At 38.6% G+C, this 15,680-nt stretch overlaps 2 protein-coding genes across 2 annotated transcripts in view; one reads left to right on the top strand and one right to left on the bottom strand.

Moving 5' to 3' along the window:
• Positions 1 to 4,676, bottom strand: part of LOC139712158 (glycerol-3-phosphate acyltransferase 4-like) — a 41,324-nt gene extending 36,648 nt beyond the window's left edge. The window contains exon 1 of the mRNA XM_071623995.1: positions 4,513 to 4,676. Coding sequence (XP_071480096.1) covers positions 4,513 to 4,665 — 153 coding nt within the window. The 5' untranslated portion in view covers positions 4,666 to 4,676. The remainder of the gene's footprint in view (positions 1 to 4,512) is intronic.
• Positions 4,677 to 10,148: 5,472 nt separating this feature from the next.
• On the top strand, positions 10,149 to 15,453 carry LOC139712148 (uncharacterized). The gene is made up of 4 exons (XM_071623980.1): positions 10,149 to 10,236; positions 12,098 to 12,259; positions 14,523 to 14,690; positions 15,307 to 15,453. The coding sequence occupies exons 1-4, from the start codon at positions 10,201 to 10,203 to the stop codon at positions 15,451 to 15,453; spliced, it is 513 nt and encodes a 170-aa protein (XP_071480081.1). The 5' UTR covers positions 10,149 to 10,200.
• Positions 15,454 to 15,680: the final 227 nt, after the last annotated feature.

Here is a 15,680-nt window from a genome sequence, read left to right as displayed (position 1 = left end):
CAATTACCCTGCACCCTTCCCCTGGCCCTAATCCTAATCTTAATCCTGAACTTAACCCTGACCCTAACCCAAACTCCTAACCCTAAACCTAACCCTAACCCTAATCTTTACTCTAACCTTACCACCAACCAGTATTTGGCCGGGGGGTAATTGCCCTCTGGGGGTAATTGCCCGGATACGAAAGACCCTGAAATAGCATTCGGACAGTTTCATCATATTTGAAGTTATCAATGCAAAACTCCGATCGTATTTTTATTTTATTTATTTATTTATTTATTTTTTTTTTTTTTTTTGGGGGGGGGGGGACATACTGTACAGGTTTACATGATAGAAAGATTTCAAATCGAATTTCTCATACTGCAACAATCAACATTCACTTTCATATGTTGACCTAATGTACGCTTGCACATACACAGTAGATGTTGTTCAGTTTGAAACTACTCACTTTCAATGCTTAACATTTTTGTAACATTTAAAGAGAATCATTCAGTTTTGTAAACTTTTCTAATCAAGTAGCCCAAAATAAGAATGCGGAAATATTGATTTTCACAAGAAAGCATCTAAGAGGCACACCCATCACATTCATTTCAGTGTGGAATCAATATCAAGCAGTTTTCTCGATGGCATTTGCACTACAGATGAAACCTTGAAATGTCAGTATGTCATGTTATGTCTCCTATACATAAAATTGTGAACACAATGTAATCTTCCCAACACAAAGCCTCACATACACTACATGTATATACTAAATAATGCAGAATAGCTTGCACCTTAAATCTACTGTTACATCTGAACTTTGAATATATGATGACATTATAATTCTGAGCAGTCCCATAATACCTAAAAATAAACAAGCAGACAAAAACAAAACACAAGCAACCTCCACATGGTCAATCCGCATCTTGACCTTCTGGATAGAACATGTTATATTATGCCTAAATAGATCCTTGTCATTTGATTGGTTGTTTGACATTGATCATTCGGCCTAATTCACTATGACATCATCACCCATGCGAGTGTGGCTCCATTTACCGTGCAATTTTGGATCCATACGATTTGCTCCATTGCATGCACGCCGAGAGCCCGGCACACTACGGGTGTAAAACACTTTCGTTTGGAGTGTGTGTCTGCAACATCGTGCTAGCGTAAAGCGCTCAGTGAGTGAGCACTCTCGCGATCGCAGATTCTCTCTTGTTTCTAAATTAATAAAACATCAAATGACAAGGATCTATTTTAGGCATTACATAAAACAAATAATAAATGCTTTTCATTCGTGCAATGGGCAGAATATTTCATTCGGTGAAAGATGAAATCTTTCATCCATTCATCGAGGCTGCGCCTCGTTGAATGCATCATTTCATCTTTCACGTCATGAAATATTCTGTTCATTGCACTCATAAACATTCATTATTTGTATACTAGTAATTGCATCCGTTATGATACATTATGTGACCTGCCACCATAAACCAAGATAAGTACAGACATGAAAGAGATGAAATAGCATAATACTCGCACAGACAAGTGATTTTAGTTTTGTTTTGTTTTTAATCCAATTTTGTTAAATTCAATATACAATTTGATCTATCCCTACATTTGTATACTTATATGATACTTATACACTTCCAAATTTCAAAGTTGAAGAATGTTCGATATCAAAAACATGCAGGGTTTTATGACATTACGGCATTTTGAATGGGCCCATTGCAGACGATCTTTGAATCTCCTGCATAATCTACATTGTAACTTTCTGGATTTCTATAGTCTTGTACACTCTGGTGGCTGGTGGCTAAAATTTTTTACAGGCTCCGCAATTTTGATTTTTGATGAAGTGAATGAAAGTAGACAATGTACAGTGTACAAGAAAGCTCAGACTACGGAGAATATGAAAATGCAAAATTAGTAAATCAATGTTTGGCACCTTCATGAGGGTTTTATGGTGATGGGTCACACAATGCTCTCTCTTCTTTGGAGATACTTGTACATAAAGTCACCTGACATGAAGACTGGCTACCAAATATCATGCCACTGGGTATGGTACGAATTTGTACACTATACTTGTAGTACAGCAAACTAAAAAAATCATGCAAACAGCAGCGCGTGTTATATGCATTTGGCATTAGTTGAAAGCGAAAGTAACACGCCCCCCCCCCCCCCCCCCCCCAAAAAAAAAAAGCAAAAAAAAAGAAGAAAGACTGCATGGCATGGCTGTAATAGGGCAGAATGACATGATACAGTTTTGTTAAAAAATCAGACTACTCTGACCTCACGACTGCATGTGACATGCACAATACATTCGATCTAGTTTGTAAACTACTGTACACACTGTACAGTAATGGCAATCAAATAAAACTGAGCAAAGCAACACTGAACGGAGCAAAACAACATTGACAAATAAAGAACAAAAATAAGGCATGCATCTTTAATGTACGTATGCAACACAATGGTCCTACTCACTGGTAGTAATGAAGTTGGCTGTTTAGCAAACTATGCATGGTAGAGGGAAGTAAACAATGAGTATGGTTTAATCAATACACATAACTGCAAGAAAGTAAGCTATTCTACATGGTATATCGTACATCCCTTTAATACAAATTGTACACTGTAACTGACAAAGCACTGGTACTGGGTGATAGATAACTTTAAAAAATATATACAGATAGATTTTATCATCTCGAAGAATACACCTACAGTTGTACACTGTACACTGTAAATGTCCACTTCATCCAACTTTAAGTTATCACTAAATACATACAGCTACACATGTATGTATCTTATTCTTTACAATTTTAATAGTAGTACCATTCTAAGAGGTATCAGAGTTTATTTGATGAAAATTGGTCTTGAAATGGCTCAGACATTAAAAAATAAAGGGGTCCTAATAAAAGGTGGGACTCATCTTTTTATATTAAATAACCACTTTGCTTTACATTGTTTTTTGACATCTCATCCATTTCAACACAGATTTTCATCAAATAAAGTTTTAATTCCTCTTAGAAATGTATGTTCTTTAATATTTCATTTGTGGTAAGTACACACAGCCCTGTCGCTGCACACAAGTGTCTGGCGCACATTCGCATGGCATCTGGTCGGGCTACAATCATGGTTTCTAATTATCTCACAAAATATCAAATCTAAATCCCCCAAAAGGGCCCCTGAAATCCAAATGCATGTTGATTTGTGTTGATTTATGATACCCTCAACATCACTTTTGCGGTGAAACAAATATCTAGAAACATTCCATATATTTTTAACGATTTTTTTTTCTTCTATTTTTCTTCAGATTACTTGGGAACGCCCACAAAAAATCCTTCCAAACCAATATTCCTCAGATGACCTCATCTGTCAATCATTGCTAAAGTACTAAAATGTTTAACAAAAGACATTGGAATGCAACTTCCCCTCGACCAGCATAACTTGCATGTTTCTGTGATATTAATGTGACTAACAAAAGATATGGCGAGGGAACATGCAAGTTATGCTGAGTCAAGGGGAAGGTGCATTCCAACCCAATGTCTTTTGTTAAACATTTCAGTACTTCAGCAATGATTGACAGATGAGGTCATCTGAGGAATATTGGTTTGGAAGGATTTTTGTGGGCGTTCCCAAGTAATCTGAAGTAAAATAGAAGAAAAATAGTGTGAAAAATATGGGGAATGTTTCTAGATATTCGTTTCACCGCAATGATGTTGAGGGTATCACAAATCAACATGCATTTGGATTTCAGGGGCCCTTTAACCTCCCTTTAATCTGTGTGTCACGATCACAACTAAAAAAGCACTTGGCGAGTGCCAACCTCCACCAAGCCAACAACTAATTTCCACCCATACCCACATGAAATTACCCAACGCAATATAGAAGCCTTTTGTTGCAGTACGTCGTCATCAGCTTCCCGGTACGGCGCCTTGCCCTAGCAGAGCATGCAATTTAGCGCGCGTATGTAAATTTCCATTACGCTCACCTAGAACTCTGAAGTTTATTGACCTTTAATTTATGCCAAAAGATAAAAAATCCATAAAAAATCCATAAAAACTCCCGGATCACTACCAAAATTTAATCATCTGTTCCTTGTGTCATTATCAACTTTTCCTGCAAGCGCAAGTTTCACGCAAGTCCATACACAACTTTTTAAGTTATTTTCCAAACAGACAAACATACACCAATGTAGACTAGTTCTAAACCTCCGCTCTGGCCTCTTGAGCCCCTTCCTTTTGGCGGAGGTACAGTCTGTTAAAACTGTGCAATACCATAGATGTACATGTGTTCTTGAGTCTAGCCCGACCAGACGTCGCGCCGTGGCCGTGCGAATCTCTTTTTATACAGCGACTGGGCTGTTTAGATCTAGTTAAATTGAGTCTAAACAAGATCTCGGTTCTAGCTAGGTTTTTATTTATGGCATACTGAAATAGATATTCTTATAATTTATTATTTTGTTAATTTATGTTGATTTTTAACACAACACTGTAAGATTGGTTAATGGTTATGTTCTAACTTCTACACGTCCTGCAAACAAACCTCAAACAGCTTCAACAAGCAATGGATGTAGAGCCGTCGTATGCCGAGAGACACGCCGAAGCAAGCGGGTACAATGATCGCTGCCAACAGTATCAAGAACGGCGAGATTACGAAGCCGATAACAACGAAAATAAACTGCTCGCTGATCGCCATTTCTCTGAATATGAAACTATATGGTCACACTCGAAGTACAGGCTTTACACTGCTGAAATTACACCATCTCGGAAATTTCAAATGACATCCCCGGTGTATACATAGTAGAGAGATTCACTAATCGACGCTTCGCGTATTTCTGGCGCAGTTATATTCGAACCGACCCGTACCACTATCACAGTACATACACCGGTCGCGCGGTACGCGGTCGCCGGTACGTGAACCGAGTTTAGCGTAGCGATGCATTCAGGTAGTGTACGGAAGTACACTGTAATGAATGGTTGATGTGGATTCCCGTTACTGCGTGCATACGCTCTTTGGTGCATACAGTCAATACGTGTGTGTGTACGTGTGTGTGTGTGATTTTCTCGGCCAATGTCATAGCTGGCGCGTGGATCACGCATGTCCCACTCATCTCACTGGTCCCATCCCTATTTATATCTGTGGTCCCATCCACTGCACTCACTGACAGTTGCACGTCATATCGCCTCATCTCGGGTCCGATGGCAAATGTCGTCAAAATCAACTCGCCCACCTCACAAAAGAAAAAACTAAAATGATGTCGCCCCGTTTACACTGTACGTTTAGATATCAAAACTAAAGATTGTTGCAATCTTTGATAATCATGTCTACTGACAAAATACAATTTATTTGCCTATAATATACCTCTCTGCCAGTATTTTTTCCCTTCATCCTGTCTGTAATATCTTCACTTCACCTTTGTGATGAATGCAGTTTGGCGACTATATGCTTCAATCTAAAACAAGGGCCTAATTGTATACATTGTAATTCGTGATTGATTATGGATAAAGGGGAAGGGAAACATTTTTTTTTTTTTTTTTTGGGGGGGGGGGGGGGGGTAAAATAGAGCCAAAAGTGTATATTGTGTGTCATGTGTGTGTGTGATGGGGGGGGGGGGGGTGTTACTGTTCCAATCCTGCCCAAATACTGCAGTGAAGTCACGTACCATAATTTCATAAATGCAATAAAAGCAGCAAAACTTGGATGCTGCTTTTGGACTCTACATTAATAAACACAGAAGGTACAAAAACAGGCCGTTAATGCTCTATACATCACAACCGCATTCAATGATTTGGTACTAAATTTTTATAATTTCCAGCTGTTTTCTTCATTGCTGAACTGGATATCAAAGTCAAAGCTGGGAATCTCTTGACAGACGTGCAAAGCCAAATATAAAAGTCGAGTCTCATGAGACCACAAGCAATAAATTGAATAAAAACAGTTTTGGGATTGTAAAAGTTATTTGATCATGAAACAATTCAAAAACAAAAGAAGAAAGTAATTAATGCAACATGACCGTTTTGAATATTGTACAATTGTATAATATGAGGCCTACAGCCAGTTATAAGTTGACCGATCACATCACCTCTTAATCATAGAGCTTTTTAAAGGAGAACCAAACCCAAAGAGAAATGAATGTGGATTGAGTGAAATCAGCAACATTATAGTAGAACACATCAGTGAAAGTTTGAGGAAAATCAGACAATCGATGCAAAGTTATGAATTTTTTAACGTTTTAGTGTTGGAACCACTAGATAAGGACTACACTATAGACTTTATGACATCATGTATGGACAACAATATAAAGAAGATATAAAAGAAAATTCAACATGCTTTCACTTTTCTTGCGTAATGGAAGAGCACTTGGCTAACCACTTTCAGAAAGCAGGGCCGGAATAATTACTAAATATACTCTTAACATTATAAATTGTATAAGAGCCAGTATCAAGTTCATTAAATGTGTAATTTTCATGAAAAATGAATTTTTGTTGAATTCTCTTTATATTTTCTTTATAATTATTATTGTCCACACATGACATATAGGACTCTAGTATAGTCTCCTTATCCAGTGATTACAACACCAAAACTTTAACAATTAATAACTTTTGCATCAATTGTCCGATTTTCCTCACACTTTCACCAATGTGTTCTCCTAATGATGCTGCTTTCACTCAATCCATTGTTCTTTCGGTTTTTGGTTTCCTTCAATAAGAAGTCTGCCTTCCTCGGCATTGCCATTTATCATCATGATGAAAGGAATAGTAGCAAGCTCCACATCTTTCAAAAAAAAAAACTATAGTGAGTAAATCCTGTCCAACCCATTCCATTCATATTCATTGCAGGGTTGACTATTTCACAATAAACCACATTTCTTAAACAAAAAGGAATTGTTTGGTTGTTTGTTTTTATTTCTGCAGTCAATCAGATGCAATTTGAATACAAACTTCAAAAAGTACAAAGACAAAGAATAACAAGTGCAATGAAATAAATCGATAACAGTACATAAATAGATACACATAGGTGATTGCATTGAGCAATGTATAGATACACAGAAACATAAAATAAGATATACAGTATTTTTCAGTAAACAACAGAGATCATTAAAGAATGCAGGAGACCACCATCATAAGCGATTAAGCTTGAAATGGACGGAGGCCTTTATTCCGAATAAACTTGAACATATTTGCTCATACAGAAGAAATGTATATACATGACCACCAAATGTCTTGAGATCTTGTACAATATTGCAATATAAAACAAAATTTCATGAGACTATTGTAATTTTTTCCCTTTTTATATGTAACCTTCACACTCTGTAATTTTGTTATAACTGGTCCCCTTGGAATACCAAGCAGCGGCACCAGAAAAGTGCACCTGATTATGGGCTATCCAGCCGTGATCTTTGTCTAATCCTGCATTCTATTTTTGTTGTTGTTGTTGTATATTGATGGTGCGTCATACTCTTTGCTATGTTATGCTTAATTGTATGCATGTATCATTTTTTTTGTATATACCTTATGATGTATATCTGTATGTATGTTTATGACAGAAATAAAACAAACGAACAAACAAAGCAAACATTATTGTATCAATTTGCTTTAAAAAGCTTTATTGGAACACAAAGAACAGACAAAAAAAAATAAAAAAAATACAATGATATAAATAGGCCCTATGCTATTTTACATTGGCCACTATACCAATGAGGGGGGGGGGGGGGGCGCTTAGTATAAAAACATTTTGTTGATTGGTTGAAAATTGCCCGGCAAATCTTTCAAATAACCAACGAAATGTTTTACTTTTTTGTTGAAAAATTTTCCAAATGTTCCTCCCAAGGTGCATCTGAATATTGAAGAGTAAAAATGTAAAAGCTCCTTTGTGAGGGAGGGAGATACCTGTCCCCCTCCCCTCCCCCTCACTCCTCTAGCTCCTCCTCCAGCTAGCTCCGCGCGCACTATTCAGCATTCGTTTGAGTGTCACCCCCCCCCCCCCCCCCATGTTGGTAGGACTCTATGCACCCACACCAGGCGCGCCGGAAGCAGTTTTGGATTGGGGGGGCAAACATTGGAGGGGGCTCAAGATTAGACCATGCATATGTTACACAATATACACATACACACGCGCGCACACACATCTATTATATATATATATATATATATATATATATATATATATATACATATATTGAGAATTTTGACATTTTACAGTTCAAAAACTCCCGTTTGTAGCTATATCTTTCGCTTTGGAAATTAAGGGGGGGGCATCGGGCGCAACTGCTGGCAATTACTGTCAGCAACATTAGGAGAATGGCATAACGATTCAATGCGAGCGAGCGAAGCGAGCGATCTTGAAAATTTTGACATTCTAGAGTCCAACAACTGCCGTCGTGGCTATGTTTTTCGCTTTAGAAATTAAGGGGGAGGCGCACCGGGCTCAACTGCTGGATGCGAGCGAGCGAAGCGAGCGAGCTTGAAAATTTTGACATTTTACAGTCCAAAAGCTGCCATTTGTAGCCATATTTTTTCCCTTTTATTCATATATATACATATTTATTTTATTTTTTTGTTTATTCATTTATTTTTATTATTATTGTTATTATTATTATTTTTTTTTGGGGGGGGGGCAAAAATGCGTTTTGCCCCCCCACTTTTTGGATGGGGGGGGCGGCCGCCCCCCCTGCCCCCCCACTTCCGGCGCCTATGACCCACACCACCTCCCCGTCCCTCAACACAAAACGCCTCCTACGCACACAACCACGCCCTTCCATGACCCTCTAAACTGATGAGAAAGGTCCCTTTTCAATTTAGATCCCACCCCACCCCCCCCCCCCCCCCCACACACACACACACACAACAACAACAACAACAAATCCCAGTACTGGTACGGATCTGTGTCAACTACAGAACGCCACAAGTACAGTAGGCCTACACTACGAAGCAGTAAAATTTCTTCGGAGTTTCATCAAACATCTTTTGGTTTCATCAACAAGTGGTGCGTGGTGGCCCTTGCCTTTTTATGTACAATTTACAAGGTGCCCAGGCTTAGGCCCCTCCAGCCAGCTGCCTGACCGCTGAATGTACGTGCGTGGTGAGATGCCCGGCCGGCTCGCCGCCGCCCGCCCGCCCGGCGGAGACACATAGCCGATGATGCACTGATGCTGCTACTGCTATAACTTAAGCTGCCAAAATTTCTCAGTTTTACTACGCTGTATCAAAATGAATGATTTATTGCAGCTCACAAACAGCGTGTGCAAACACTCAAGTGACCTTTCAACATTTAGTTTCCCGCTGATTCAGACGGTCGAACAGAACATTCGCAGCGCAGATTGTGGTGAGACACGACAAATGAAAGAACGAATTCAGAGACAGCCAGGGCAGCGGTTCTACGTATTACTTAGACAGAAAGATCCGTCTGTCCGGAGGACTCTTTTATATTTTGCCATTAACGCTGTCCTCCGTAGACAGACGGAAGGTTGCAGTACCCATTGCTGTGTGGATGTTCTTAACCACTGTCTCTATGGAAAATTGGGTGAGGTACCTCACCCTTCTCGATTGCGTCTAATTCACGGCCCTAGGTCGGCAAATTTAAGCTTGTATGGTGAAATTATTTTTTTAAGAATACGTTTCACTCACCAGATTAATGAATAATCCAACATTTTAGGAGAATTTTCAACGTAAAACACAGCCTGTCGCGTCGTCACATTCAAACTGCAGAAACATACACTATGAATCTATTAGCCAATCACATGCGAGGTAGTTTCTACGTATTTGTTTTACTAAAACACGTACCTCGCATGTGATTGGCTTAGCAATTGTTACAGATTCAAAATGGCGACTTACTGCTCGCGAACGGCGATGTTGCGATATCGATAAAATTTCTGCATTATAACCGAGGTTATGTGAGTATTTCGATTGCACAATGTGAGAAATTTATCCCAAATATTGCTGCATAATGTGTCATGTCATGTCATACTTGTTTGAATGTAAAAAAGCTGTCTGAAATTTGGTTTATCGTAACGTTTGATCTGTGCGCGACTGCTCCACACAGGAGCCGCAATCATTGACTTCGGTCTGTATACGGAGGGGATCCGTGAAGCCAGACGCAGTCTCCGCGGAACATTCCCCGACGGACAGATACAGACCGATCTTTCGGTCAACGTATTACTATAAAACAATTCTTGGACGCTCTTGCCGTGGAGAATTTCCCACCAAATTTGCAAGCATACCCGTTATCAGGATGCGTGACTCCAAAGCTAAAGGGAGTGTTCAGTTGGTAAGCTTCGCGTGAATATATTGTCGGTGTGCATTTCTACATTTTCATACTGCACTTGATTGGATTGATTTTCTCTTTCATTTTGCAATGTTGATGATCTCGTCTTGTCTTTGTGACTGAGCAGCTTGAATGGTTCACCTGCGGCAGGGCCCCATTTCATAAAGAGTTTCTGTGATGGGGCTAACTGCGACAGCCGCCACACGCAGGGCGGCGAGGCGGTCTCCGGGGCTATGATGGGGCCTAGCAATTTTGTCTACTCCTACCAGGGAGGTGGTCTCACCTCCCTGCTCCTACCAAGGAGGTATATTCTCATACCTCCTTGGTCCTAGCAATTCTTGCTGCCATCTTCAACTTTCAAGTGTCGTGGTTACATAAATGACAAAAATAAGCTTCCTGATTGGCTAGCTGTTTTGCCTCAAGAATCGCTAATCTACAGAAAGAGTTGCTATCCTATTAAAACATTCTTTCCAAGCTTGTGTGTTATCATGGAGAAACAATTAATGTATGAATGTTGCACTGAATGAGGAGATCTGTGTGTCAATGAAAATGGCCAAATTAACAGGCCAGACTGCAGGTTTGTGTTTTGATAGGGTTTCTTCTAACCTGTTTAGTCCACAACCTTCAAAATGACCACGTTGTTGATTTATAACTTGGTCACTCTCACAAAGGCTATACCATTTTACTCTCTTCATACATATTCAACACATGATTTGTCGCTGCAAGCTATGTGTTGAATGAACAGAGAAAAATGGATTGTGTGGTTGGCCTTTGTGGGAGTGACCAAGTCATCGGACAGCTGGTAGCTATGTTAAAGGTTATGAACCATAAAATTTGAGAAGAAGCGCAAACGTACACAAACCCTAAACAGAAACCTGCAGTCGTGCAAGCTGGCCTATTTATTCAGTCACTTTCATTGACAGATCTTGTCCATTAATCAGACAGTCATTGCTATTTCGTGTGACACTCAAACTTGGAAAAAGTGTCATTATTGTCTTTAAAATTCATGCGCTCAGTCATGCATAACATTAGTCAACATAATAAAGTATCAGTGGAAAGAGGAAGAGTTCTTCTTTCTTCACAACCAATGTTGCACTCTCCATAGCTGACAATTATGAAATAGTAGCCCTCCAAAGTTGGATTACCATGCTTTTTTATATGTTCTGTATACAGTGCACTCCCATTATAACGGACACAATAATAACATAATTCCGGATACAAACAAAGTAAAAATTCAGGCTGCAACATTATACACTCTATGTATTTTTATTGTTTAGGCCTATTTGTTTGGTTATAACGAAAGAAAACTGCCGGTCCCGAGGACTTAGTTTTAACGGGAGTCCTGAATATTTGAGTTAAGTTTCCCTCAATGTGACGGTGATGGCCATTTTCAAAGTGCTACTCAGAGTAGCAAAGTCACCATCTTGACAATCGATGAAGAAACAAATGTGATACACCCACTGCCAAATGACCAAAAGTAGACCCACTGACTTTCACGTAGTTTAATCTCATAGAAATACATTTTACACCTAGGGGGTGTTTCACGAAGTCAAACTTAATTTAAGCATGACTAAAGATTGTGGTATGCCACTGGTGTCCCTGTTCAATTTCATTAGCCTAATAACCACCCACTTCAATTATCATAATGTGTACAGTTCATTGTTATTTATTTTATCTTATATTATCAATGGCTACATGAAAAAAAGTCTCCAAAATCTTTGTTTTCATTAGAAAGTTGAGCAACATTGAAGACACACACAGCATACCACAATATTTTGTCAATCTTGAATTCTAAGTTTGACTTAAATTCTTTGTGAAACACCCCCCCCCCCCCCCTATTATGTCAAATGTCTTTTGATAATAGAGACCAAGAAAATCTGGTAAGGTGGTGAAAGGAGCAGGCAGTGGATCTGAAGGAAAAAGCCGTGGAAGAAAGCAAACACCGCCATCTACTGGCAGACAGCGTAAATCCAAGGAGACTAGTCGTCAGCCAGCACAGACCAAAAAAGTTGCCGTCAGAAGCAAGGTAACCAGAATGCAAAAGGGTTTCCCTGTTTTGCCAGAAGTCTCATGTACAGTTTGTGAGTTATCTTTTCTCTTTTCATTCTATATCTTTTTTTATGCAGATTTATTTTTTTAATGTCATATTTTATTGCAGTATTGAATTATAGTATCACATATTTACCTCTGCCAAGGGAGGAGGTTATGTTTTCATAACCGTCGGTTTGTTTGTTTGTTTGGCTGTGTGCAAAATAACTCAAAAAGTTGAGAATGGATTTGGATGAAACTTGCAGGAAAGGTTGAGAATGACACAAGGAACAGATGATTAAACTTTGGTAGTGATTCGTAAATCAATGTATTTTATGAAGGATTTTCAATATTTTGGCAGGCAGGGTCATTGAACTTGGGAGGTCAAGCTGCGTATTTTTTAGGTTTTCATACGCGCACCAAAGTGTGTACTCTAGTTTCTGAGCTGCTCGGGCTAGGCGCGCCGCAGTTGAGGGTGATTATATTGGGAAATTGGGCGATTTCAGCACGCATACATGTTGGTGGAAATCACTGTTCTCTATGGAAGAACAAGATCATTGGTGGAAAGTAGCTGCTTGGCGGAGGTCTGCACTCTCAGGCTGCTTCTCTAGTTGTATATGTCTTCATTTGTAGTTGAAATGAAATCTCACTTGTACCTATTACCTGCAAACAAGCTAAGGTTACTATAAAATGGTACATTTGCAAGATACGGTTTTCTATTAGACCAATTTTGCATGCTTAACCCTAAAAAGACTGGGGGGGGGGGCCTAAAAGGCCCCCCCTCGACATTTCGCGCGATTACTCAGCAACACGCAATGCTCTCGCCGCGATGCTCTATGACTTTTTTCTTTCGAGTTTCCCGCACATGTTGACACCAAATTTGTGACGCCCGGGGGTACGATTCTGAAGTTACATAACTTTTTATACATGCACGTGAGACCGAAAATGGCTCAAAAATGTGATTTTGTGTACAAAGTCAATACAAATTGAGTTTTATCACATGGTTCATATAAATATGCTTATTTTTACTCTCAATGGCTAAAATCAATTTGTTTTAGTAGTATTATGCTTCAAAAAGGGTCTGCCACAAATTTTGCTGAAAATACAACAAAAACAAAAGGTCGAAAAAACAAAGAAATACATAAGAAATTCATAAAACAATAAAATAAATAAGAAATTAATTTTGATACCGAATTTTTTTTCAAGTACATTTGCTAAGAATGCTACAAAGAATATCTAGACCAAAAATGAGCACTTTTGGAGCTTTATTTACTGATTTAGATAAAAAAGTCTGATTTCTCGCATAAATTAGCATAATTAATCAAAATAAAATAAAAGAAGACTATTTTGGAAAATTTAAATATACGATCTTGTAGATTACATCACACACTACCATTGTGCAAATTTCCGCGGCGATCGCGCGATCCACGGCCGAGATCTTAAGGGGGGGCCCTTTAGGCCCCCCCCCCCCCAGTCTTTCGAGCTACCAAAATAGCCCAGTCTTTTTAGGGTTAAGGCTTCTATATTGGGAATTTGGGTGATTTTCATCATACATACCTATGCAAATCACTGATCTCTTACGGAAGAACAAGATCATTGGTGGAAATGAGCTGCTTGGTGGAGGTTTGTGCTCTCAAAGTGCCCCTCTAGTTTGTTTGTTTGGGGTGTTTGTTTTTTTTGTAACAGGAGAGAGTATTTATGAACATATTTTGATATCTCCCTAAATTTTTGTTTGTTCGGCATTGTAGACTTCAGTAAATTTCCACACTCTGAAAATTCCATGTTTACAACATTTTCTTTCATCTCCTCATGAAAGAACAATGTAGTTTCCTTCATGTTGCTAACATTTTTCCCTTACTGTTCTTGCAACAGTGAAAATAAATATTGATATTGACATTCACATTTTCAAAAAGAAACTTAAAACCCATTTATTTCTCGAACAGAACTGATGATTATATAGTTGATTATTTGTATTCGTAGTTGATTATGTTTGTTTGTTTGTTTTTTATAATTGTAAAGCACTTCGAAACATCTTTGTATTAAGCGCTATATAAATATTATTTTTATTATTATCATGATTATTATTGTTATTATTATTATTATCATTATCATTATTATTATTATTATTATTAGCATTATTATTATTATTATTGTTATTATTATTATAATCATTATCGTTATTATTATTATTATTATTATTATTATTATCATTATTATTATTATTATTGTATTAAGATTAGAACAAACCATCATTCACACAGGATGAAGGAAGACAGAGAGCTGGTGTTAGGGCTGCAGCTTCAGGGCACAGCAGAAGTAAAGGCGCAGGACAGCAGGCTAAGACTGTTGCAGTGAAAGATTTGAAGCAAGCTTCACGGAGGAACAAACAGAACACCAAAGGCAGAAAAGAAGCCGCCCCAACCAAGAAGGTGTGTATATCTATACAGGATAGACAAGTTCCACGTGAGGAAAATATCACTGGGCTTGTCAGTTCTCTAGCTTAAAAGAATACAGTATACCCTATGTCTGTGCTTCTCAACCTTTTTCAACTGGAGGCTCACTTTGGCTCCTACATATTATCTTGATGCCCATAGTAGATCAAATATGAATCCTTTTTATCTTATTTTTGATCAACATTGCAGCCCACCTACCGTTATGAGAGCTAGGCACTTCACTGGTTGAGAAGCAGGGCCCTATGTAACGAAATTTGTAGATTCTGATGAAAACTGTGCATTACCGCCATGCATCAAGCATCTGCTCTTGTATCAAATTTTGAGCAGGAAACTCAGAATTTCTGTTCATATGAGACCTATTGATATGAAAATGAGATTTTCTAAATTTGTTTCTGCTCCATATGACTTGACGGAACCCTATGTGTGCCACAAAAGTCAAAAGTGCAGGATGAAATGAGGATATTTTGATTTCAAGATCGCACCAGTGCCATGCAAGTGAAGGATATTGCATACAGTCAAAGTACGTCCCCATTTGCAGATGGTTCATAAAATTGTTAAATATCCCATAACATGGCCTCTTTTGTACTCACAGGCAAGAAATGTAAAGGTGGAGTTGGCCAAGCAGAAGAAGGCAGGAGAAAGGAAGACACTGGTAAAGCAACGGCAGAAAAAATCAGCGACAAAAAGCAGCACAAAGACAGAAACGGAGAAGGAAGCACAAAAAGCCACGGTGAGTTGAGGAATTGATCAGCTGTGACCTCAGGAGAAGGAAAGGAGGGGTAATATGACATCTTCACCAACTTCCAAGTGTGAGCTGGGCAGATTACTTCACACTCATTCATTTCCAAAACCATAACTTGAAACTTAGAATGTAGTCTGAAGACTGCTTTGTTTTAGGTAACATGTAGAAGTTGGTTCTTTTTGTTGTTTTATATTTCACATTTGTTCACATTAAATGTGATACTA

The sequence above is a fragment of the Diadema antillarum genome, unplaced genomic scaffold, assembly GCF_040938485.1.
Source record: "Diadema antillarum isolate AM-2024a unplaced genomic scaffold, OU_Dant_1.0 seq00001765_RagTag, whole genome shotgun sequence".
In the NCBI taxonomy this organism is placed as follows: domain Eukaryota; kingdom Metazoa; phylum Echinodermata; class Echinoidea; order Diadematoida; family Diadematidae; genus Diadema; species Diadema antillarum.
This window is presented reverse-complemented; position numbering and strand designations above follow the sequence as displayed.